General features: G+C 36.9%; 1 protein-coding gene across 2 annotated transcripts in view; it reads right to left on the bottom strand.

The window, feature by feature from the left end:
* The window catches only part of STXBP5L (syntaxin binding protein 5L), a 209,973-nt gene that overhangs the window by 177,554 nt on the left and 6,615 nt on the right, over positions 1-25,804 (bottom strand). For both annotated transcript variants that reach the window (XM_075512032.1, XM_075512023.1), the window contains exon 2: positions 14,856-14,953. In XM_075512032.1, coding sequence (XP_075368147.1) covers positions 14,856-14,953 — 98 coding nt within the window. The remainder of the gene's footprint in view (positions 1-14,855; positions 14,954-25,804) is intronic.

Consider the following 25,804-nt stretch of genomic DNA (forward strand, 5'->3'; position numbering starts at 1 on the left):
TCCTGACCAGACCCTTTTGGAACTACAGTAATTCTTGATTCTTTCAGTTCAGAAGGGCAGGACATGGAGGTTTGGGGGAGAAGGCAAAACTCATTAATTAAGAGAGATGGAACAAGAAATCATAGCTAGCAGGTTTTCACCTGGGATGGAGAGGTCTTGGGTTCCAGCTCCTACTATGACCTGTCTCTGCTATCCAGTGATTTGTTAATATAAAATAAATACATTCACTAAAGACAAGAGCTATGGGCCCAGACAGGCAGAGTGAACTTAAGAGCTACTTTGGCACTACCAAATCTATTGGTTACCATTTGATCTTCCAGTGTAAAGTATTATTTTATGAAAAACTTGTATGAAACAAACACATGAAAGTATTATGAATTAGATATTCGATCTGACTTGCTAAGACAACATGATCTACAAAAAAGAGAATAACTTCAGATGTTATAATTATTGCAGCTAATCACTGTTCAAAATAAAATTTACAAACAGTCCTTGAGCACAGACTGGAGTGCAAGATTCCAAATTTCAATTATGTGACTAAACCATTTACTTATAAAGACACAGTTGTGCTTGCTTTTCCTGCAAAGTGGAACACTTAAAGGTGAAAAACACCTCACAGGTATATATGGTCTGATAGTAAAAATATTGTTGTGTGTAATGGGATGTGCAGGTTTAAACTTTTTCCTCAGAAAATTGAACTGACACTCCCACATCTCAAGTCAGTACATCCACAGTACAAGTGAGTAGATACAGGATGAGCACAAACTCTTCTAAGTAGCATCCACCACTGCATTTTATGTTCAGTCTGATCTTGTACACTTACTCTGAGAAGGTCTGCCAGATCTTAATCCTTTAACAGAGGTTGCTGGAGAAGTGTCTAGTTAATTAATCATATTAGTGTTCTACCATGAGACAGATGCTGAGCTGCTCAACCCTCTCAAAACTAAGGTACTTGTGGGTGTCTACACAAACAACATTTAAAGCATCTGAAGAGGCTGGGCATTTCCCAGGTTAGAAAACTGACCAGAGATGTTCAGAAGTTCAGCTTCAGTTTTAGATGCCTGAATTCCACTTAAATCTTGCTTAGGCACGCCAGTGTGGTTTTTGATATTACAGACTTCAATGGGGCTATTCTTGTGAGTAAAGCAATGTACTCAGTCAGGTCTTAAGGCTTCATGTGCTGTTATCTCCATATAGTGGTTTTATAAAATTCCCTCCCTTAATTTTTTAATTCTCCATGTAAGATGTGTCGCTAAGAGTGTATACTCATATCTCTCAAGTGCTCACATGATTTCTTAAGAAAACTATCTCACACATAAATTGGATGACTCGGTTCCTTTAGGGAGTAAATAAACAAAATATCTCACACCTTGAATGAGAAGACGATAACCCTCACTAAACTGAAATCAGAGAACAAAGAAGTAGTCTATAACATTAGCATAATGCAAAGAAAATATTCTGCAGTCTTAGTGAATAAGTAACATGCGAAATTGGTCAAACCTTGCAGAAGACAAGGAAGAAAAGGATAAAATGAAAATGTGAAAGAATAGTGGATTTGTCAAATAATTTTGGCTTGAAAATATTGAGAAAAATGTTGACATGTACAACCTATAATTTATTAGAAGTTTAGTGGCTCAATTCATACCTGTTGGATAGGTCTCAAAACCCAGGAAAGACAGACAGTGCTACTTATGCCCTATTTATGTACTGGTGGTTAGGTTACTCTCCACAGTGGAATAAGACATAGATAAAGAATCTCTTCTCTGCATCACCCTGAAGTTACTCTTATCTTCTAGGAGCCTCTTATCAATACACTAGAGGAAAATAAACATTACCTTGTTTACTTGGTTTCATGAATGGCACCTAAACACTCTTCACTCTAGCACTTACTTCATTTTCTATTTAAAAATGGCTAAATTCAAAGTAAAGGTTTAATTTAATTTTTATCTAAGAGACTGCATTCTTGGGTTTCAAAATTATGTCCCTCTCATGAATTTGGCTAGTAAGATAAAAAGCTATGCAAATAATCTACTGATTAGCATGTATGACATCTGTAGAAGGAATATAGGACACTTCCCCTAACCAAATCACATATTTTAAATCAAGTTCCTCAATAGATAAAGTATTGATGTATGGTGTTAGCCATAAGCTATAAGCTTAGCTTATGGCCATAAGCCATAAGCTTAGCTTTAAGCATTTAACTTAAAGTGAAATGTCTCAAACTGTACAAATTAAGATTAATAAAACTGCTGTGGAAAAGAAAGCCCTACTGTTATAATCTAACGGGAACTGGGGCAAACATCTATCCACAACTGAAATAAATTATTTGAACCTGTGAACTTACATGGTGCAAATAATAAGGAAAAAAACAATTAAAGATAATTATTTTGAAAGACTAGGTTGTAAATTCTAATTATAGGCTTCCAAAATAATATATAGTTGAATAAAGTTATTCACGTGCATGCCTACTACATTAATTTACTCAAATATTAGTATAAATCTACCACATTTCACATTGATTCATCTCATAATACAAGCACAATGCATTTGAAATTGGTGTGTCTCAGATCAGACCGGATAATTCAGCCAATCCTTATTTATTTATTTAGTGAAGCAGTTGAAATATGTAAATAAAATGTCATAGAGCTACCAATTTTGCATTGCAGAAAATACAGCTAAATAACAAAACAGAAACTCAAACTCCTCTAAAAGTCTTAGTATTTAAAATGCACCTGCTGTAGCTGCTTAAAATCTAGCAGTGTAATGGGTGATTAGGGCTTTAGTTTTCTTGGAGCAATCACAAAAAACCCCCCAGAAATCAGACATAGTACAAAAGAATCAAATTCCAGTATTTCCTTCTTTCATTACCTGTGAGCACTTTTAGAGCTAATTTTGAATAGCAACATGTAAATATACCCAGAGACTTGTTCATATCTATCTAGTAAAATGAAAAAATCTCAGATACTGTTTACTAGAAAACACAGTCATTATCAATAATTAGAGAGAAGATTGTGAAATCCTGCTTCTGCTCAAGTCAGCAGTTTTACAATGGAAGCATGTTAAGATCACTAGATTTCCAGTCATCATTGTTTGAAAACCACAACTGTTCAAATAAACAGTACTGCAGAATTTTTGAGAAGTGTACCAATTCCAGCTGGGATGGAGATAATTTTCTTCATGGCAGCCTGTATGGTGCTGTGTTTTGGATACATGACTAAAACAGTGTGGATAATGCACCAGTTTTTGCTATTGTGGAGCAGTGCTCGCACAGCGTCGAGTTTTTCTGTTTTACTGACTCTGCCCCTGCAGTGAGTGGGCGGGGGTACCCAAGACTTTGGGAGGGGACAGAGCCAGGACAGCTCTGTGACTAAAGAGATACTCCATGCCATACCACATCATGCTCAGCACGATGCTCAGGGAAAGGAGGAGGAAGCAGGGACGTTTGCGGATACAGCATTTGTCTTCCCAAGTAACTAATGGTTCCATGTGCTGAGGTCCTGCTTTCCAGGAAGTGCCTGGACATCTGTATGCTGATGGGAAGTAGTGAATGAATTCCTCATTTTGTTTTGCTTGCAGGCACAGCTTTGCTTCACTTACTAAACTTTCACTTACTAAACTGTCTCTATCCGAAACTCATGAGTTTTCTCGCTTTTACTTTTCTAGTTCTCTCCCCCATCCTGCTGGGGGGAGTGAGTGAGTCGCTGTGTGCTGCTTAGCTGCTGGCTGGGTCAACCCACCACAAGAAACAACCAAGGAAAGACAGTGTAATTGCAAAATCTAGGATGTAATACCAAAGCAGCATGCCTATAAAGCAAACATTCATAGAGTAAGAAGGACAGAATATAAAGGAAGGGACTCCTCTTTTATCAAAACCCAGCATCACTGAGAGTTCGCTTCCTAAGTCCACTTTAGCTTACAAGTATTTTAGTACAATGTTAACACAATGGCAGACAGACCATTCTTTAAATAATGTGTACTTTGTTTATTATAGTCAGTCTTTAAAGTAGTTATTTATGGATGGTTTTATTGTACTGATCTTTGCATATCAAAAAGAAATCAGAAGAGGTGCCCAGGACATTATTGTAACAACACAGAGCATAATTCAGAAATCTGTCACAGTCATAATTTGCATTCCCTTACACAGTGGGGCTAGAGCAAAAATTTGAAAGGTACATTCTTCAGCAGAAGAGCATGTATCTTTTACCATATGATTTCAGCTGCTGTGGCCATACACATTACCTTCTGCTGGTTAAGTTTTAGTCAGCACTGACTAATCACAAAGGATTCACCTTGCCAAGAGAAAACTAGTAACTTTCTGCACATCACTGTTGGTTATCTATCTTCCTATTTTTAGTTATTTCTCCCCTGTCATCTCCCCTGTCACCTCTGATGCACCTAACCCATTAAAAAAGACACACTGAAGTTCCGCAAAACATCAAATGAAAAGATACAATTACCCATGTGCTTCACAAATAAAGTTGCTTTCCCAAACTACTGAAGCTGACTTGCTGATATTTTACACTGAAGGCATGCTTCCTGTCTGATTTTGTTTCAGAGTTTCTTCTATTACTTTAAGAGGTGACTGATAAATCTGGCACCTGTATATGACATTATTGAATGTGATACCAATATTGGTTGTTTACTATGTGGCCAGAGGATCATTTTTGATTAGCAACTGAAAATGTATATATCTCCTTAGGAAAGACATTCATGCTGATAAAGTGGATCTTAATTGAAAATAGGTAGATAAGACTCACCATCTTGCATCATTCATGGCTCCTTCCACAAGAAATCTCCAGGAATATTGGTTATATCTACATTATAATAGGAGCAGAAGTTTGTGCTGAGACTTCTCACATTTTCAGTTTACTTGTTTCAGGGGGTTTCATTCAAATTTGACATCTGGTTTGAACATTAGTCCAAGAGGGACTTATCCCACAAACCTTTGCTTACTTAGTTACAGGCTACCTAGAGAGCACCACACTGCCCTTCAGCATCTCTCTCACAGATGACATTAGCACTTCATTGCCCATATGATTGCACATGCCACCACTGCCCAGATAAAGTATTTCTTATTTCTAACGTTCTTGTTCCTGCTTGTACCATTTCTGAGTGGCACAATGGTACCTGCTTCCTGGCCTACCTCCCCGGTAGAAGTTTGGATGATATACTCTGTGAGGTGTTTCAAAAGAGGAAGGCAATTTAATTCTGCATGTGCAGAAGCCATGTTGAAAGTACATTTTAATAAGCTCATCTTCCTGGACCTCCTTTTCTGTGGAAGAAGATAGGCAGAATGATTTTTTGGGAGTCCTTGCCACCATGACTGCTTCATGTATGACTGACTGGAGGTTGTGGTCCCAGAAAACAACCTTGGACTTGTGGGACAGCATTATCCTCTGGATGTGAAATTATCAGCAGTTAATGCAAAACTTTCAGATATGGAGCAGAATTGCAGAGCCCCTCTGCTGTAAGCTAGTACATGACTTCAACATCCTTTCATGTAGTTTTGGAACTCTTTTCACGAGTGTCAATCACCCAATGGAGCCTTGCAACTCCAATTTTAGTTAGTAACCAGTTTACAAAGAGTAAGTACACCAGCGGCGATCAATTGCCTCAGATACCATCCGTCAAACTATCTTCCTTCAAATAGTAATAGCAGGAGATACCAACAAAATCATCCAAGTTTTTGACCTCTGTGAGTTCCTGAACTATGAAGGGGAGAGCCAGTTCATGGAATCCATGTTTCCATCTAATGCACAACTCAGGGTTGCTATAACTACCCAAACCTCATGAACTACCACTTCATGCTATGCAAGCCTTGGAGGCCCACCATTGTAGACTTGTAAGCATCTTAACAGGCTTCAGCAGAAGTCATGATGTCTGTGCCTTACCTAACTCTGGCCTAAGAGCTGATAAAGACTAATGCCTTATTCACCATCAGAGACAGGATCTTTAACACTGGTTGGGTGCTTGTCTACACCAGAATAGATGTTGCATAATCTCCATGCTGCTGGGTCATGAGAATATGCCTTGACAACAATGGAGCCCATTTCTGGTTTGACTGGCCATTAGGACATGTAGGCATGAAGTTAAAAGTGCTTGTCTGAGTGCAAGGGGTTATGTAAGAGACTGGGGGTTAATGTTCCCAGTTCTCTCCAAATCATAGGTGCCTGCTGTCCCTTGTAAAACCTCTGCAAGGAGTCAGGGCAGCCTTTCCATTCAGACAGGAATAGTAAGGACTAGTTCTTTTTGAAGCACTACCTCCCACATTCTCCAAATGATCCAGCCATTGAGGACGGTACTCATGTACCTGATTGAGGAGGGCTATGAACTTACTGTGTGTCCAGAAGAGGACTGAGTGGGTTCATAGAAATGTGCTTAAGTCATGATGATTTCTACATATAACTTTCTAAACTACCCTTGACACAACAACAACACTTAAAAGGAACAGGCTCCCAAAATTTCTGGGTCATTTCCGCTCCTTGTGCTCCCTCTGGATGAGGAGATAGATACTATGCTTACATTCTTTGATGCCCCCTAAGAATTGGCTGCTTCAGCTATTCACTTTCTGATAGCTCTTGATCCACAATCTCTTGTGGACAAGCTTGGATTCTCCTATGATGCTCTCTTTTGATTCTTCCTTCTGTACTCACGTGTGGCTTTGAATGCTATAACTGAAACACTGAGGAAACATCTTGGTTCTTGACTTGAACAGTTTCCTTAGAAAAATATGTCATTCAGAAGCTGCTTTGCACAGGGCAGGAGAAAGGTGGAAATTGAAAGAATATTGCTTGTTTGCTGCCACTAAGAAAAGACAGGTCAGGGCTGAGGAATAGAAACGTAACTATGAGAACTGGAGTGAAACTAGGTCACAGTTAGGGAAAGAGGGACTGAGCTGGCCATGGATGAGGGAAAAGAACCTTTTCAAGGAAACCTTTCCCTCCCCTTCTCCTGAACAAGATCATAGTTTGTTTTGTCCATCTCCCCATTTTTCAAACCTTAGGAAAAATGATGCATTTGTCCTACACCTATACCTAAGCTTTTGGCTGAAATAGTGTGCGACTATGTCTGTCCCATCTCATACTGAATGACCAACATGCAGTTCATGTTCCTTGCTGCAGAAGATCCTCACAGCTGGATCCCTTTGGTTCCAGAAACTTCCAAAGATCTTCTACATTGGTATTCCCAATGCAGAGACAATTAGAGTCATTGTAGCCTTTCTACCTCATGATGGGCATTCAACCATCCACAGCTCCCTTTTGTCCATGGCCTCTCTCCATAAACAACATACGTGCAAGAAAGGCACCTAACTTTAAGAAGCCGTCAAGAATCTAAATGGAATGAGTGCCTGTAGCAAGACAGAAATAGGTCTCTCTTCACAACGCTAAAAGACTCCCAGTGTATCTGTGTACCTATGTACTTTGGGTTTGCCTTTTTGCTAGATACTAGTTTTCCTAAGTTATTTGAAGAAATATCAATTCTCTCTCCCACCAAGAGTATTTGCCAGATAAAAGCAAAAGAAGAAGAGAGTCAAAATAAATAAGCGCATAGTATGACTACAAATTTCTGTGTTTTAATGATGTTTGGCAAATTTAGGTCATGGATATTTGTCTGAAAAAGATAATTAGCAGGCTGGAAAGGAGGGCAAATTGATGTGCATTACTTCCTATGCATGACAACACTTCTGTTGATAAAGTTTTGAACAAAAAAGGTAGAGAAAGCTCTAAAGCTCACACAAAGTCTAATTAAGACACATCACTTCCTTGAAATGGTCAACTATCACCACTAGTCATCATTTCAATACCACAGTAAGTTGGTTTTTTTATTAAACTCAATAAAATTCTTGCAACAAACATCCAGAAAGCATTTTTTCAGACAGTGAAAAAAGATTTTTTTTCAGATCAGAAAAAAGATTTTTTCAGATCATAAATACAGTCATCATCTCCAATTAAAATGCTGCCAGATCCATCCACCCGTATGCCATTTTTATGTGCTTCTCCAAATATATGAAAATCTATTTTTTCTTAGTAGATTTGTTTCCAGATGTCAGATTCCATTTTACCTCCTGGGTAAACGCCAATTGAAAGTGAAGGAAGCTCAGTACATTTAAGTGTAACATATTTAACCTGCTTACTTAAAAAGCATGAAAGAGGCTTGGGAGACGAGCGGACCCAAATTTATGCATATGTGCAGAGACCTAACATGTATACATATATGACTGCACACATAACCAGATGCATAGTAATCTCACTATAGATTTAAAATTCCTCAAACTCTGGTTCTGTCAGATTTAATCATACAGGTAAATTTGACTATTTTTGTATCTTTTATAATAATTTTTTATTCTTGTAGATTGACAATAAATTCATTTTTGTAATACCCTGTTTAGCTATCTATGCATAGAAATATATGCATGTGTTGATTCCCAAGGGGATTTTTAAAAGAACTTATGTTAGGAGTACTGACTCTAAATGAGGTTTGTGTTCCTGAATCACTCAAGTGCTCTGGAAAAATCCCAAATATATTCCACAATGAGATAAAGATGAAATGCATCAATGATTCTTCCAAGTCAAACAACAGAACTTTGGTTTTATGATCTTGTCTGTGCTTCCCCCATTCCATCTGCCCAATAAATCACATAGAGTAAACAGCATGGAATACAGTTGGCTTATTTTAAGGATAAAGATCTACTGAAACCTTGTTTAGATTAGGAGACAGCAGTTCCAGGGAGAGTAAATCTGTCACACTTTATATTTAGGTGTTATGCCATCCTTCTCACAGACCAAATCCTCAAGTTATATTCTCTTCTTTTCTTTACAAGTACATCCAACCTGATGTCAAACGTTCTTTACCACACTTCCTTTAACTACTGTAAAATTCCATGCCTCCTCTGAACTCTGCAGGCGATGATTTAATTAGTGCTATTTGTTTTCTTTGCCTGATTTTTTTCTAGAGTGCACAAACAGCCTCAGTTTTAGCTCCTGGTAATATAGTCTCTCTGTGTACATCAGCTGCTGAGAATCCATGCTGTTCAATAGAGCCATCTTAGGTTTAGATTTCACCTTCCCCTTTACTTCGGATAGTAACCCTGGAATCAAATATACGATTATTGGCTGTTTCATAGAAAGAACTGAGATAATCTTAGAAGCATAGAATCATTTAGGTTGGAAAAGACCCTTAAAATCATCGAGTCCAGCCATTAACCTAGCACTACCGAGTCCACCACTAAACCATGTTCCTAAGTGCCATGTCTACATGCCTTCTGAATACCCCCAGGGATGGTGACTCACTTCCCTGGGCAGCCTGTTCCAATGCTTGACAACTCTTTCGGGGAAGAAATTTTTCCTAAGATCCAATCTAAACCTCCCCTGACACAACTTGAGGCCATTTCCTCTTGTCCTATGGCTTGTTACTTGGGAGAAGAGACCGACACCCACCTCGCTACAACCTCCTTTCAGGTAGCTGTAGAGAGCGATAAGGTCTCCCCTAAGCCTCCTTTTCGCCAGGCTAAACAACCTCAGTTCCCTCAGCCACTCCTCATAAGACTCGTTCTCCAGACCCTTCACCAGCTTCATTGCCCTTCTTTGGAAATGCTCCAGCACCTCAATGTCTCTCTTGTAGTGAGGGGCCCAAAACTGAACACAGTATTCGAGGTGTGGCCTCACTAGTGCCGAGTACAGGGGCACGATCACTTCCCTAGCCCTGCTGGCCATGCTATTTCTGATACACGCCAGGATGCTATTGGCCTTCTTGGCCATCTTGAAGCCATGTTTTGTTCTTCACAAAATGTACCTATTCAAATAAGTACTGCTGTACTGTATTTGACATTCAAAAATCACCCGTGCTATCAAAGCATTGGAAGAAACACATAAAACAGGCCATAAAAATGACTCCAAATATGATCCTAAAGCAGAATCTCTCTTGAGCAGAGCCTGTTGAATTTTTTGTGATTTGCAAATGGCTTTACATGAAGATTTTTTAAATGTAAGCAAAAGATAGATTACCTTCCATACCACTCAAAATTGAAAGGTTATTTCTACATTTTGCAGCAAAGTTCATAGACAACTGCATTCTGCCATAGCTGGATTTCTGTGATGCAATTTCACATAGTAAGACAAGTCAAGCTAATAACCTGCTCCTTACTTCCAAAATTTCTATTTCTCCCCTGTCTCCCTCTCTGTCCAGTCCCAACTATGCCCTCCTTCCAGCTTCCTTATGCATCATTCTGACTAGCACCAGAGGTAAGCACCAGATAATTCACTTCGCTAATCTGGCAAAAAAGTAACACAGCAAAAAAGAACTAGTATTTTGCCAGGTTAGTGAATTGGATTGCTTACAGAAATATCTGTTGAGCACCAGAGTCAGAGGAAGGAAAGTGTCAGGACCGTGCAGCTAAGCGAAAGGTGAGGGGAAAGAAACACTTCCACTCTCACGTGCTAGTGAGTCAGAATAATTTTGTTTGCTTAGATATCAAATGGCTACTATATTGTCTGATAACATTGGAATACAGCAAGCTGTTACATCTATTAGAAAGGTCTTGCATGTGTTGTGGATAGCTTACTTTTTTGCTCAAGCAACAAACAGTGAAAATGAAGATTTGCTTACCCCATAACCTGCATCCATGACAACATGAAGCCCATAAGTCTACAGAATATGTATTAATGACAACAATATACAACACTAAAACATGTCCAAAGACATATTACTAATTTAAGCCTGTTTGATGATGGATAAGCTTTCAGTGGTGTGGAGGCCATTCTGGATCCAGTAAGTTGTTTTCTTTGCACTGGATTTAAGACAAACTTTCTCTCATTTCTTAATAAACAAAGATTATAATAGCTACGGAACAGTCCCTTTCAGAATTTCTTACTGCAGCTGCCCACCAAATAATCAGCAGCTCAATACAAAAATATGTAGATGCTCTATTCTGTATGCTTGAAGTAGGCGGCTGTACTGGCTAAGCACATCTTTGATGTGATGGGAGAAGTCCAAAGGAAAGGACTCAGTGACTCCACAAAGTACCTATAGCGAATTTGAACAAGCATTTGTGAGCTGAATAAATGACAATATAGAAATATGGATCCTGAAATCTGAGAGCAACATGCCATTTCTTCAGATCTGATACTGGAATAATCATTGCTAACAACACTGAATTTAATCTATTTATTCAGATCGAGAATGTAACAAACCCCCAGACTCCTCTTTCTCCTCTGAAGTGAGGAAGAGACTTAAGTCAGACCAAGTCTCTTAATTTCTCTCCCCCTTGTATAGCGATACAGAATCTCCTCTGATACTAATCAGAGACTGCATGCTTCACTTTATTGTGTGTAATGTCAGAAGGTTCTCCAGACTGGAACTAGAGAAGAAGGATATGGAGACAACAAGAAAAGGAATTCAGTTTCATAGCCCCTCTTCATCTGAATGCGTTTGTTTGCCTGAAGCAAGGATAGTCCAGGTAGCGTGCTATCAAGCAATGATCTGAGCCATGATCAAAGGTATGGGAGCTGAGAACAGGCTTCAAATAGGAAAAAAGTCCTCAGAGGGGAAATAAAATTTGTTGTGTTTAGGACAAAGGAAAAGAATGACCAGATGGCATAGTAATTGTTTCAAGAGTGGGGTTTTTGCCCTTTATCTGCAGATTTTGTTAGCTTGTGTTGGTAATAGGAAGAGACTCTTTCACTGATGATTTGCAGCGCACTCTCATTCCGTGGGCTGGAGCATAGCTGTCCCTATGAGGATCTAGTACCCACCACTCATCAGCATAGGTAAAACCTACATTGTTGTTTGAAGTTCCTTGAGAATCCCACAGAGACTGCCAGGATCAGTAGAGCATAGCAACAGCAATTCCCATTGCTATAGAAGCTATAGCAGTTGCATCTAAAGCAGCCTGAAAAGAAATCTAGGAGAAGACAAATTGACTGTCATACCAAAATGAACTTTCATTTATCTCTGTACTCCAATGGCAACTTATGAATAATATACTCTATTTCAGGCCAATTTAGCATAGTCAATTTCAGTACTGCTGCTGGATCATTTGAAATGATCACCTGAAGGCGTGCTGTTAAACATTAATTCGCAACACAGAGGTACACGCTTCATTTTCTTTGGAAACACCTTGTCTTTTGAGACCTGTTAACTTGCGACCAATAGAAATACCAACACTTTGTGAATCTTTCAGAAAGTCAGGGAAGCAACAATACCATTATGTGACTTACACTGGTCACAGGAAAACTTGTTCTACATTGTTACACAAATGCTAAACATAAATTCTTCTTGCTATGTTGCCCAGCACAACAGAGTCTGATCCAAACTAGGCCCTTTGGTGCTACCAATAAACAAACAAATAAATAATTGGGTGCATTTCTCTGATGGTAGCCAAATAGTCTGTCCTTTCACTCCATCCACAGTACTGTTTAGAAGCACCAGCCAAACACAACATATGTGGCACGAATTCTCTCTTTCTGTTACCTAACACATTCATGGCAGAATAAAATTGTGCGGGTCTGTTAAAAAGTCTTTTTACAGGATACTGTGAAAGACTCAGAGCCATTAAAATCTATACTTTTTTCAATTTGCTTAGAAAAATTCCATTATGAGTTGTATTTTCAGATGTAATACTAAATCTGCTACTTCTTGACTTGAATTTTATTGCCCAATTTCAACAATTACAAATGGCTGCAGCAAGACTGGCTTAAATGAGTGGTGTTTTCTGTGTGGTCCCAGGCCCTGTTTCACCGATTACTGTTCAGCCTTGTGTACAAATGCAAAGCTATTAGTCCACAACTAGGCTTTTTATGTAATGTGTTCTGTAAACCTTTGAGAGCCAAGTGGAGAAGCCTTAGTTAAAATGAATAAGTAATTCCTTTTATGGCCCCCTCTGTCTTCAAAGCACAGCTTCCATTAACACAGTGCTCAATTAAGCAAAACAGGCTCTGTGTGCCTAAGGTGAGGAGCATTTATGGTATGAGATGACATCTCTTAAAAAAGAATCAAATTCCCTGGTAATCTTGATGCTCTTGCTTGATTCAGGTAGTAGAACTGGTAGTGAATTCTGAGAATGAGGTAGGGGTTTGCTATCAAAACTGGAGAAGAGATATTAAAGGGAAGGCTGCTTTGAAAAACATTCTTCTCCCTTCTTCCTCTCACCCTTTATAATCCATTTCCATAGAAGATATATAGAGAGTTTTATATAAAGTTAGGGATATAGCTAATTTTCCACTGCATGTTCCATTCCTGTGTCAGGGGACATGCAGGTTTAACTTAATTCTACATGAACCTGTATTAATTCAGGCTCTGTACCTGCATTTTTCTCAAAGGAGGGATTTATAAAGGTATAGGATGACTAGCCAGTAACAGCATTGCTCCTACAAAAGCCAGGTTGCTGAAATGGAAAGAAGAGGTGGGCTCAGGAGTCAAGGTCTTCTTCCTACATCTACATTACCCATGAAATTCCCAATACCCCTACTCATAGAAGATATCAATGAAGTTTCCAGAGACAAAGCTCCAGCTTTCTAACCTTGCACACCTCCCAAAAGAAGAAAGCATGACTCCTAGACTTGCACTTTTCCAAAAGGGCACAAATTAAAGGGGATTCTCCTCTTTGTAATTGAATAGAATATATTCAATCTAGTTCATATAGATAAATATTAAGAGTAGAACTATCAAAGCAAAGTTTGTTGCATAACTAGAGGTTTAGTTGAGCCTTGTGAAGAGTTCTGGATCAGACAGAAAATGAGGCTTATGCAAATGCAACTGTTCAGAACAAGAGCATCCAAAACGGGAGGAAAAAACGTTTTAGTCCTGTTACATGAAGAACAGACTGGTTCTCCAGGAGGAGATTTTTCTTTACTTTGTAACCTGCCTTTGGGTTCGTTAGGTTTATAGTTACCTTGGGAACAATGCTAGCAAAAGAACCAGAAAAAGATTAGATTGGTATTTTATACAGTATTGTCCCCTACTTCAAACCCAGAATTTATTTAGCTACAAAAAGGTTGTAAAAAATATTGGTTTATTACTTCCATATCCGGTAACTTTTAAACCTCCCTGTAATATTCTTTCTTCTTTTTTTTTTCCTTACTTTACATGTATTTTCACCACTTACTTTATATGTATTTGAACAATGACAAACTAAGAAAATTATGCAGAAACATTTTGAAATACATCACATTTAAATATTCTCAGATTTTTTTAAAAAAACCAAAGTTTTCAAATTTTCATTACATTTATATTCAATTTATTCTGTGTAGACTTCTAACTTAAAATTCCTACTGTATTAAAAAAAAATACATAAAGTGCTGGCACTGAGGTAACTTTATAATTAATGAAGAAAAACAAGCACTTTTAGAGTGTTTCACCTTCCCCTCCAGGAAGAGATGAATTCTGCCCTAAAATTACTTATTTCCCACTATTCACTTGGAAGAGTCTAAACAATATCTCATACATAGATATCTACAGTGAAGATGTCTACAGCTGGCTAGCTGCATTGCAGCAATGAATTTATTTATTGCTAGCACAACATTCACAACTTGCTCATTACCCCTTTGTAGTCTACCTTTACATACTGAAAAGTGTCTACTTTTCAAGCTGAAAAACAAAAATTAATTCTGCTTTATATTAACCAATATATGCCAAAACCATATGCCAGAAACTCAATCAAAAATTTTTCTTTAGACACCTTAAGGACCTCATGGTAATTCCTCAACAGCACATCCTTTTCCAGTCCATCTAGGAAAGGAAAATGAAGTAGAACATAACAACATAAACTGTAGCCTTACCTGAGTGCTTGTAGAAGATGATTCACATCACTGTATTACAAATACATAGAAATGGTGTAAATTCTGAATGAGAAAGGATACATTCTTATGGCTCCTGTTCTTGTCCCAATTGCCAGAATTTTCTGAACTGGGTCAAAAGCTAAGGCAGTGGGTAGATAAGGAAAACCATGGCGAACCGTCTGAAACAGAACAAATGAGCAAAGTGATTGAACTGTAACCACAGATAACAGTATGCATGTTTTATGTTATGCGTATAGGAAGAGACTCTGTATTTTGCCATATGTAGTAGTATTTGTAATACATTTCAAGAAATGTATTTTAAAAGATACAGTATTTTGAATACAGAGGTGAATTTCACTCATGTCAATTTCTAGATATGCTCTTTACTCAGTAATATTTTAAATTGTTTTGTTGTAACAAAGTAGATTGCAAAGTATATGCCAATACACAACTGGTATACACTGCTTATATGGTATACTGAAAAATAACCTCAATATGCAAGGCAGCTGAACTGTAAATTGAAAAAAAGACACATAATATGCTTTTAAAACAGTCACAAATAACCTCAGCCTCAACAGAACAGCTTCAGCAGAAAGAAATGGAACATGTCCAGGGGAAGAGATCCAATAAACCAATAAACGGAATTGAGTCTACAAGGTAAAAATCCTTAATATCAATTTAAAAAACAAAGACGCCAGAGAAGATGGTCTCAAAATGAGGAACTGAACCACTCACCTTTTCTTAATCTTTATCTATAATACTATGCTTTTAATTCTAATTTTTGCAGAGATACCTTGGGGAATAAATGAACTGAGCATGATGCAACTCATCCTTGAGTTTGAAGACTGCCTCAAATATTTTAAGTTATCTTAACCTGGATGTGATGACCAATATGACCTGCCTGATTCGTATGAGGAAGAATCCAATGAGGAAGAACACTAACATAAGAAAAAAATTGAAAATAACTAGACTAGACTATACAAATACACATAAAAATGAACTGTAACTCATTTTGTGTGTGACTGCTTACCTAAAATTGGGTAACAAATAATATCTTTTTTTAGTATAATGTTTTATAATATTTAATATGATATAATATTGAACGCTAGGATTGACTTTTTTTTTAGTATATGGTTGGGACTGGAGAGGAATTACTTTGAACTGAATGAAATGTAACTTTTTAAGATTTTTTTTTTCTTCCTTGAAATCATCTTATTCATGAACTGTGTCTGCTGAAGCATTCAGCAGTCCCTATGGAACAACTTCAACAAAAGGGATTCCTTAATTGCAGACCTGTTGAGTAAAAGGCAGCTGATGATTTATACAGCTGTTATCACTCCAACTCTTCCATTACAGCTGGAAACACTTGAACTGATATTCACAACTAGTTTGGGAACAACCAAATGTATATTTTTCAGCAAATAACCACTTCCTTAAAAGAACTCTTACTCATCTCATATCTTCATTATTCCTGATAAGGGATGTCTTTTAAAAGAATGTCTAATTCTTAGTTTCTAGACTGCAAAAACCCAGAAACATATGCTACTTCAGTAAGCTGTAGAAAAGTAACTCACTTTTTATGTTAATGTAGACATTTATCAAAAATCTCCACAACTCTGTTTCTGGTTTGGTTTGCTTTGTGGTTTTGTTTTGTTTTTTGGTTTGGGGGGTTTTTTTGTTGTGGTGGGTTTTGTTTTGTTTTGTTTTGTTTTACCCTTCTCATCTTCTCAAGTGGTAGGATTACTCAAATATAATTTTTTTTATTCTGACATCTAAGCTGGAACTAGACTTACATACTATAAAAATGTTTTTACCTCTCATGTCACAAAAACATCAGGAATTATGAATTGTAGTATTTTCTAGTATGTTGAATGTTTGGTCTAACCGCATTACTAATTTTCTATTATATTTAAGATTTCTGTATTCTTGTGAATATATGTTCTTCCTCATCTGAAAAAAAACATATATTTCACAAATTATGTTTTTTATTATTTATTATAGAGACCATTTCTAAAAATTAAGTTTGAATTTCTAGCAATTCCAGTCACAGTAAATTTTTCTGATGTTTAGCTATGCCTGGAGCTTTCAGGACTATTTTCTAGATCTAAGAATGCAAAGATCAATATTTTTAAAGACTTATTTGCATTCTTGCCTATGTATTTACCATCTGCTTTGTATTTTCGGTATTTCTGCAATCTACAGTCAGACTTTTCATTTGGAAATTTTAATTGGGTCCTGTTATTGAGACAGAACTATGTTTTAGAGGCACAGTAATGTATATCTTTTCAGGATCATAGTTCAGTAAAAATTCTTGAACTCTAAGACTGACTCAAAAGTGTTATTTCTATTTTGCAGCCATTTTCCAAATCTGACTATTTACACTAATTCCAATCAGGAAGTTCTTGTGAATGCAAAATTCTGCCATTTGTAGAATTAAAAAAAAATATTGTTGAAGTCTACTGAACATCCAAATAAATGACAATTTTCAAGTAAAATATTTATATTTATTAGGACTCTAAATAAAGGACAAAACCAGTCTGGAAGAAGAGCCAAGCTATACTGTACACAGTTAAGGCAGAAAAAGATGGTTTTAAGATTGAGATTTTGGCACAAATTAGAGCAGCCTCAGAAGTTATTCTGAAGATCAAGCCTATTCAACAGAAGAACAGGGACAAGATGTAACACTTCAGACTCTCAGACTCTTCTCCGCAGCTTTGGTCCAACATCCCTTCTATATCCAAGGACTGTGAGAAAAATCAACATGAAAAGCTACCACTTGAAGTAGATTTTTCAATTACGCATTGATAAAGCTAGTGTGAGCATACGTGTAAGAATGAGTAATGATTCTAGAACTGTGCCTGGGCTTCCTTACAGCATTTACTAATACAGACGAAGAAGAGGGGAAGGCCACAAAATTAACTTGATCCTAGGGTGACAAAAAAAAGTATGTTCCTACTTAATCTGAGTTGTGTCTAGTAGGAACAATGTAGACCAAAACTATCAATGGTGAGCAGAAAACGCAAAACAAAGTAGATCTTTTTTCCAAAATTAAACTATCTCAATAGCAGGCAAAAGCAGAAAAAAAGTATCCTAAAACAGCCTGTGTTCAAAGAAATATAGGACCTACCTATCCCAAATGCCCTAAGAAAGAAGGTACCAAAAAAAAAAAAAAAGAGAGAGAGAGAGAGAGAAAAGCAGACAGCAGATGGAGCCAGGACTGCTTTTCTCCACATTATGAGGCTTTCTTTTATATCTCCTTTTCTGGCATGCTGTCTCTAGAGGCAGTCTGTGCTCCCTAGGACATACAGTTTATGTGCAATATGTGAAATAATTTCTTTGAAACAGAACAATTACAAATGCAGCTACAATTTCAGCATAAATCTTTGTTCAGCTTTGTTATTCTCTTTTAAATTCTCTTTTAAATCATTTAAAGCAAATATTCCTATGGTGAATTGTATGTATATATCATTAAAGTAATCTTTACACAACCAATTTACCTAAATGAATATAGGAAATTGATTATTTGGGCTTGCTAGTATTCTACCAATGAACATTTTAATATGCTGTACAGAACATAATAACAATCTCTTTCTGTCTAAGATGCCACGATATATTTCATTAGCTGAAAAAAGAAAATCGCACTAGTAATAATATGCAATATCCAGTATAATTGTTCACATGGTGTACAATGTGATTTTTCAGTATAAGAGTTTTTCTTAACTTTTGTTCTATGGTAGTTTATACTATACTTCAAAGACACCATTTTTTCAAAGTGATTTTTATATTCTCTAAATAGCTCCAGAAAATACAGGACTAAACTCAATTTTAAAATGTATCAATTAAGTAATATGGGTTATAGTCAAAAGTGTTCCTGCTAATTTGCATAAACTTAAAATTTGTAACTTTTCTACTAATATTTTACAGATACCCTGTTTTGTGTAACATTTGCTTAGGTAAATAATTTTTGAGAAGATGTCTATTTGTTAAAATCGAACTATGTAGTCTAAGTGTGTGACTCAGGATGTAGAATCTACTTTCAAATGGCAACCAACATGCCACATGCAAAAGTCTCGTTGAAGCAAGTAATTGATTGGTTTACAGAATAAAGGATCAAGTGTGGACTGAAACCTATATAGCCTCTTACTCAGCTATGTAGGAAATTTAAAAATGTCAATGATTACAGCTTTCACCAAGGTTGTAGTGGTGAAAATGGGTGCTTATAAAGATGAGCTGCCATGCATTATATTGCTATAAGACCATGACATCCGTCATTTATAGGCTTCTGGGCCTGGAATCTCTGATTGGTAAGACTGCTCCCTGCTTAGGAAAGATGGAAAGAGGACAAGGTATCACTAGGCTTCCAACCTAAGGAAACAATACAGGAGGGATACATTTTTAATTAGTTACATTTTCATTTTTCAAAGGAATATTTTTTGTAAAAATCCCAGCTTAGATAAAACTTTCCAAAATTTCAAACCCAAGCCATGGATTCCATTTAGCTCTTACCCTCCATTAGGAGCCAGGGCTTCTGAGCATGTTCACAGGATATTCTAAAAACTACCTTTTTTTTTTCCCCTTAGATCAAGACACCCATAGATAGTTCTTTTGCTCTGTGTAAAGCTAGAAACAGTCATATGGAAAAAGCCATCTACAAAAGGGACTCTGCAGCTATAGACTGGGAAGGCTGATTGCTGTCCCTGGCAAGATGGTGAAATAAAGACTAACTGAGCACACGGATAAAGATCATCTGCAGAAGCCAGCAGAGTTTCTACAATGGGAAATCCTGTCTGACTAGTTTTCTCTAATTCTATGAAGCTGTCAGCATGCATGTCAATAAAGGGGATATGAATACATGTAACTTTTCCAGAAGCCTTCCAATAACAGGTGATTTTGTGGGCATGGTTGGCATTCCTCTGAAGTCTTTGGTTTAATGTGCAGCAGCAACCCAAAAAAACATGTAATGTTGGACATCATCAGGAAGAGCATAAAGAATAACACAGAGGGCATCATTTTGCTACTATATAAAACCTCTGTGAGCCCATTACTTGAGTACTGCATACAGCTCTAGTCTCCATATTTAAAGAAGTAGTCAAGTCAGAGCTGATATAGGGAAGGCAACTAATGTCCAAAGTGATGGACACAAGCCTTATCAGGAAAGACTAAAAGTGCTGCAACTTCAGTTTGGAGAGAAGTCTGTGGGGGGATATGACTGAGATTTGCATCATCAAGAGAGTGAGTAAGCTAAACATGGAACTGTTATTCAGCAAAACCACAGAGCCATTGAAAACAAATGAAAGATTACTTTAAAACAGAAAAAAAGAAAATACTTCTTTACACAACAGGTAATGAACTTCTGAAACTTGGCACCATAGGAGATTGTGAAGGCTGACAGTATCAGCAGGTTCAAAAAGGCATTAGACAAATTCATGGACATTATTGATAAATGGATTCTAAAAGGACTGGCTAAGGATAAACTCTCTAACATCTCCAATCCAGTGATGGTGGATGATGGGAGATTAGAAAGGGAATGGACTGAAGAAAGTGATCTAACTTATTACTCTCCCTAAATGACATATTCTATTTCCACTGTCAGAGACTGACTGCTGGACGATATGGACCATTGGTTTGTCTCAGCAGGGTATTTTTTATGAGCTTATTATCTTCACCAGCAGCAGCGCATCTGAGAGAGGGAGAAAAAGGAGATCGGTATTGGTGGAAAAAAACACATTAGAGAAATAACATGGAATATGCGGGTACACAAGGGAAAAATATAAGTGTTACTGAAATAAGGAATACAGGGTCAGGAAGAAAAGATATGCACAGGAAACAATCAGATTAGTAAAAAAGTTTCATAAGATTTACACAGACAACTTTTGGCACAGAAGAATAATACTTTCAGCAATAGGCAAATTTGTTTTGTCTTTTAGTTTTTAAATTACAAAACTTACTTTGTTATAAAAGGTCACTTAAATAAGCTATGGTAGAATTTTGAGAAAATATCTGTCCTGGATATAAAGTAGACTTCAAACACAACCTGAAATTTTAACAGTTTAGTTTCAGAAATTTTATACACTGTTATATTTATATGAAAAAATCAGAGATATATTAGAGTATTTGAAATGAATTGACTTGTATATTATACATTTTTGTACTATGGACTTATGAAACCTTTTTTCCTTTGAAAGCAGCTTAACGTACTGCAAAAAATTAAACCATAAGGTTGCAAAAATCAGTATCAATTCTATATTTTTAATATGTATTGCTTTCACTCTACTATTTTTAAAAAGTTTGTATGCAGCCCATATGACTGTTTTTGAAACATGCTAGTTCTACCACACATTACATGATTTTTCAATTTCTTCATATCACTTGGCCCTGAAAAAGAAAGTACATCCAAAGGCATCTTCCAGACAATTAGTTTAAAAAATAACTAAAATGAAGAAATCTTGCAGTCCTCACTAAAGTTCCTTCTTTCATGACAAAAATCTCTGCAGAAATTTCAGAGATGTGTTTTTGCACTGTCATTTTCAGTTCTACAAACTGGATGTTAAAGACTATCAAATAAGGATGGTCCTATTCGCATATGATTCATATTGATACAAATAGCCAAGTTAAGTGAACCACAGGGGAAAAATAAGGCCTTCTGAATTTCAAAAAGCATTCTCCTCATGCTTGTTCTTTGAATTATACTGTAGTCTATCAAAAATACAAAATTAATATCATTCAGACAGAAAAATCCACAAATAAATAAAATGACATTGATCCCCAAACTGCATCCTTCCTAGTTCACAGCACAGGTGAGGTTGGAAAGGAACTCTGCAGACTGTCTAGTCCAACCCTGCTCAAAGCAGAGCGGTTGGATTTTAATCTTACTTGTTTGATCTATTTAAATCAGTGTTGCTGTGGCCAAGCAACCACTTGACACCATCTTGCCATATCTACTACAGCACTGAGTTACAGCATAATAAGTCAATAAAGTAAGTTACAGGGTAATACATGAATGCAATCATCCCAAGGTAGGTATTATCCCCTTTGGAGAAATCCTAAGTTCAAGAGAAGACATTGTATGCAAAATGATTTCACCTCTTCCCTTCCCATTCTTTCTAAAAGAACTCAAAAGAAAAAATAAAAAGACAAATATACATAAAGGGAGGAAATGGAGAATGCAATGAAATTATTGCATCCGTTGTTCAGTGAATATGCTATAATGGACTTCCCACTCTTGCCATTTAAACTGGCAAGAAGAAATAGGGCATCAACCTATAGAAAAATGTCACAGGTTTTATTAAAACTATATTTGGCCTTGGCTTTAATGTAAAATAATTAAAAGCCAACCCTAAACCACTGATTTCAAAGCTCCATTTGGCCTACCTACTTAAGCAAGATTTCTGTCCAAATGGGGAATCATTATAGTCAAAGAATTAAAACAGTAGTTCATATTGATTTTGTTGTTGGTTTTGCATCATTTAACCATATTACTCTAGAACTTCAAATAGTTTGGTTCAGAATATCATGTCTGATGGAGATCTGTTTTATGGGTATTTACAAGAATTGTAAAATCATTCAACATATCTGACAGCCCTGAAAGGACAGTATTTTTGTCTTCACTATGACTATGGATGCAGAAAATAACATAATTTCATAACTTTAATGAGAAATAAAAAATATAATAATCTGTTTTTATTAAAGTTACACCAGACCAACATAGCAATAACTAATTAATTTTGCATGTCTTCCTATTTTTTGATTTTCTGGAACTTTGCTACTTTAGGCTGATTATGTCTTGTTCTGTTATGGCTAATTGTGGTTACTGTTCTGAAGTAGATGTTTTGTTTGCTGCTTTCAGGATATTTTAATTTTTAAAAGTCAGTCATAACGGGGAATTAAGAAAAATTTGCAAGAAAATTCCATTATTTTGCTACAAAAGAGTTCTTGGAGGGTTTGGTTTTTTTTAAAAGCTGTAGAAACACAGTGTTAAAACCCTACTTTGATATATAGATAATCTGTATTATTGGTGTATTCCTGAGGAAATCTTATTTGGCAACATAATTTGGCATTCCTGTATACAAACGCTATTACCAGACTTCATTACTAGCATTTACAACATTGTCTACTATTTATTACTAATTCATAATTCATCTTCTCCTACCTTCTTTCTGTATGCGTATTGTATGCAATTTGAGGACTTTTTTTCTGATGCTGAATTGAGAATTTAATCTAGAGTTATCGGCCAGCATCTCATCTCACATATGGTGAAGGTATATACCAAATGAAATGGCGGTATTTTGTGGCAGCTTTTTGCCCTCTAACAGCGAAATCCAGCAGATCCTGCACATGACTCTCCCCCCGGCATTGCCCATAATGCTACCAAGCGCATAGCTCACAGGCACAAATGAAGACACTATATCCAAAGATCATAAGAATCAGATCTCTGTTTACATAACCACATGCCAGTTTTCCTGCTTTTGTCTCATTCAGTGAGCATTTAGAAATACATGTAGGGAGAAACAATGAATAAACTAGGGCTCTTTGGACCCACTACAATTAACTTTTATCCACAGCTATGATGCAATGTATCTGTAATACAACTGATGCTGGACAGGCGTAACTGAAAGCACATATCTATCCTTAAAGGATACAATAGATGGAATGGGATGAACATAGCCGAGATGAGCATTCATAATTTATTTAATATGACTTTTTGTGATGTCCAATGGATAATGCAGAGATTTTCTCACAGGAACTCTTGCAAAGAACACACACAGAATAGCATCCATCCTTCCCATATGTTGTGTACTGTTCAAACCAAATGTGATGGAGGACAGGAACAAAATATAAGCAGATACTTCAAGAAAATAAAAAGATGGGATAAAGGCTAGATTGTCACATATATACATGTAACTGAATACTAGCTGAATAAGGGACATGACTTCTGAGTGTTTGACCTCACAGCATTCTTACATAGCAGATTTTTTAATGAAATCTAAGCAATTATTTTTAATTGATCGGATTCAAATTCTGCAAAAAGACATGCTACCATATACACCTGTATCTGCACACATACCACTGAATTGAGTAAGGCTACTTTTGAGTATATGCATTCATGAACTCAAAGCCTTAAATATTAAGGGTCATTTTTTTTTCAGTACCATATACAACTTAACTTCAAAGGAACCATAAAAAGTGCACCTCATCAGACTTTGACCCTAGCTACAGGCGACAGATTGTCTCTAGTATTTTTTACTATTCATAGTCTTTGCTGGTGATCTGTTAGGAATGGCCACAGCACTGCACAAAGATAACATCTTATTATCATTTGAGCATATTTACCAGCCATCTGTACCTAACAATATTGCTTTCTCTCCTCTCTACAGATGCACATTACTTATACTTCTAATCATACAGTCTTTTAACTTTCCCCTATAATGATTCCAACATACATTGTGACAAATTAATATATCCCTATAAGCGGCTTCTATAAACACTTTTTCTTAGAATAGCCAATAGACCAGTACATTTGTGTAGCTTAGGGTATATTAAATCACTTCTCTACTGCTACCTTTTCTCTGTTTATAAAGTGAACGTACTAATACTAAATTTTCACAGCATGTTCATGCACACTTCAAAAAGGGATTTGGGCATATACCATACACCAGGGAGTATCAGATGTCTCAGAATAAGAGTCAGATATGAATGGAGATTCATCTAAACTAACCAAGTGAGAATGTCTTAGGGGTCTGTCTGCCAAGGGGTCTGTCTTAGATTTAGTTCACCTCTGCTGAGGACAGCTGCATGTTTTACATAGTATATGTATTTCTACTTGGAAAAAAAAAATCTCCCACTACTTCATATTTTTATCCATGAACCTCTAAGTAATTTCTTTAAAAAATGAAGTATAAATCTTTTTCTTTCAGAAATAAGTAGAAAAAAATGTTGCTTATACAACCGAAGTTTTACACCACAGCTCTATGATTGGAACACTCCCTGAGATATAGGCTAACCAGGCTGAATTTCCTCCATCCTCCCAGAAGAGATTCAAAATTGCTTTTCCCACTACAATAGTGAGAAAATTTCTCATTAACTAACTGGTGGCCCACAGGTGAGGTACAGCATCTCTAGTGCGTCCAGTTCCCACTAGCAGGGAGTAACAGTTAAGAGGATAAAAATTATGGAACACAAAATAAAGGAGAGACAAGAAGAGAAAACTTGGGGATGGGAATTAACTTTGTGAGAAAAGCCGTATCCCAGGTATAAACTCAGTACAGTTCTCACAGGATGAGAGATAGCATCACCACATGTCCTGGTTTCAGCTGGGACAGAGTTAATTTTCTTCCTAGTAGCTAATATAGTGCTGTGTTTTGGATTTAGGATGAGAATAATGTGATAACACACTGATGTTTTAGTTGTTGCTAAGTAGTGCTTATACTAGTCAAGGACTTTTCAGCTTCCCATGCTCTGCCAGGTGCACAAGAAACTGGGAGGGGCACAGCCAGGACAGCTGACCCAAACTGACCAAAGGGCTGTTCCATACCATACGACATCACGCTCAGTATATAAACTGGGGGGAGTTGGCTGGGGAGCAGCGATCGCTGCTCAGGGACAGGCTGGGCATCGGTCAGCAGGTCATGAGCAATTGCATTGTGCATCACTTGTTTTGTACATTCTTTTATCATTATTATTATTATATTCTCTTCCTCTGCTGTCCTATTAAACTGTCTTTACCTCAACCCATGGGTTTTACATTTGTTTCTGATTGTGTCCCTCATCCCACGGTGGGGGGGGAGGGGGGGGTAAGTGAGCGAAGTGAGTGGCTGTGTGGTGCTTAGTTGCCAACTGGGTTTAAACCACGACACCACACCAGATTGTAGGGGTCAGGCGTGTGCTATGTAAATGTGAAGACACTGCGTTCCTCAGTGTGTTCCATGTTTTTTTCACCATTTCCAGGATATCCAGGGATTTTCCAGTCCCATCATCAGCTCAAGGAAGGAAGACTGGAGTTCTGTTATGATGGTCTGATCTCTGAACAGAGA

The sequence above is a fragment of the Mycteria americana genome, chromosome 1 (assembly GCF_035582795.1).
Source record: "Mycteria americana isolate JAX WOST 10 ecotype Jacksonville Zoo and Gardens chromosome 1, USCA_MyAme_1.0, whole genome shotgun sequence".
NCBI lineage: Eukaryota > Metazoa > Chordata > Aves > Ciconiiformes > Ciconiidae > Mycteria > Mycteria americana.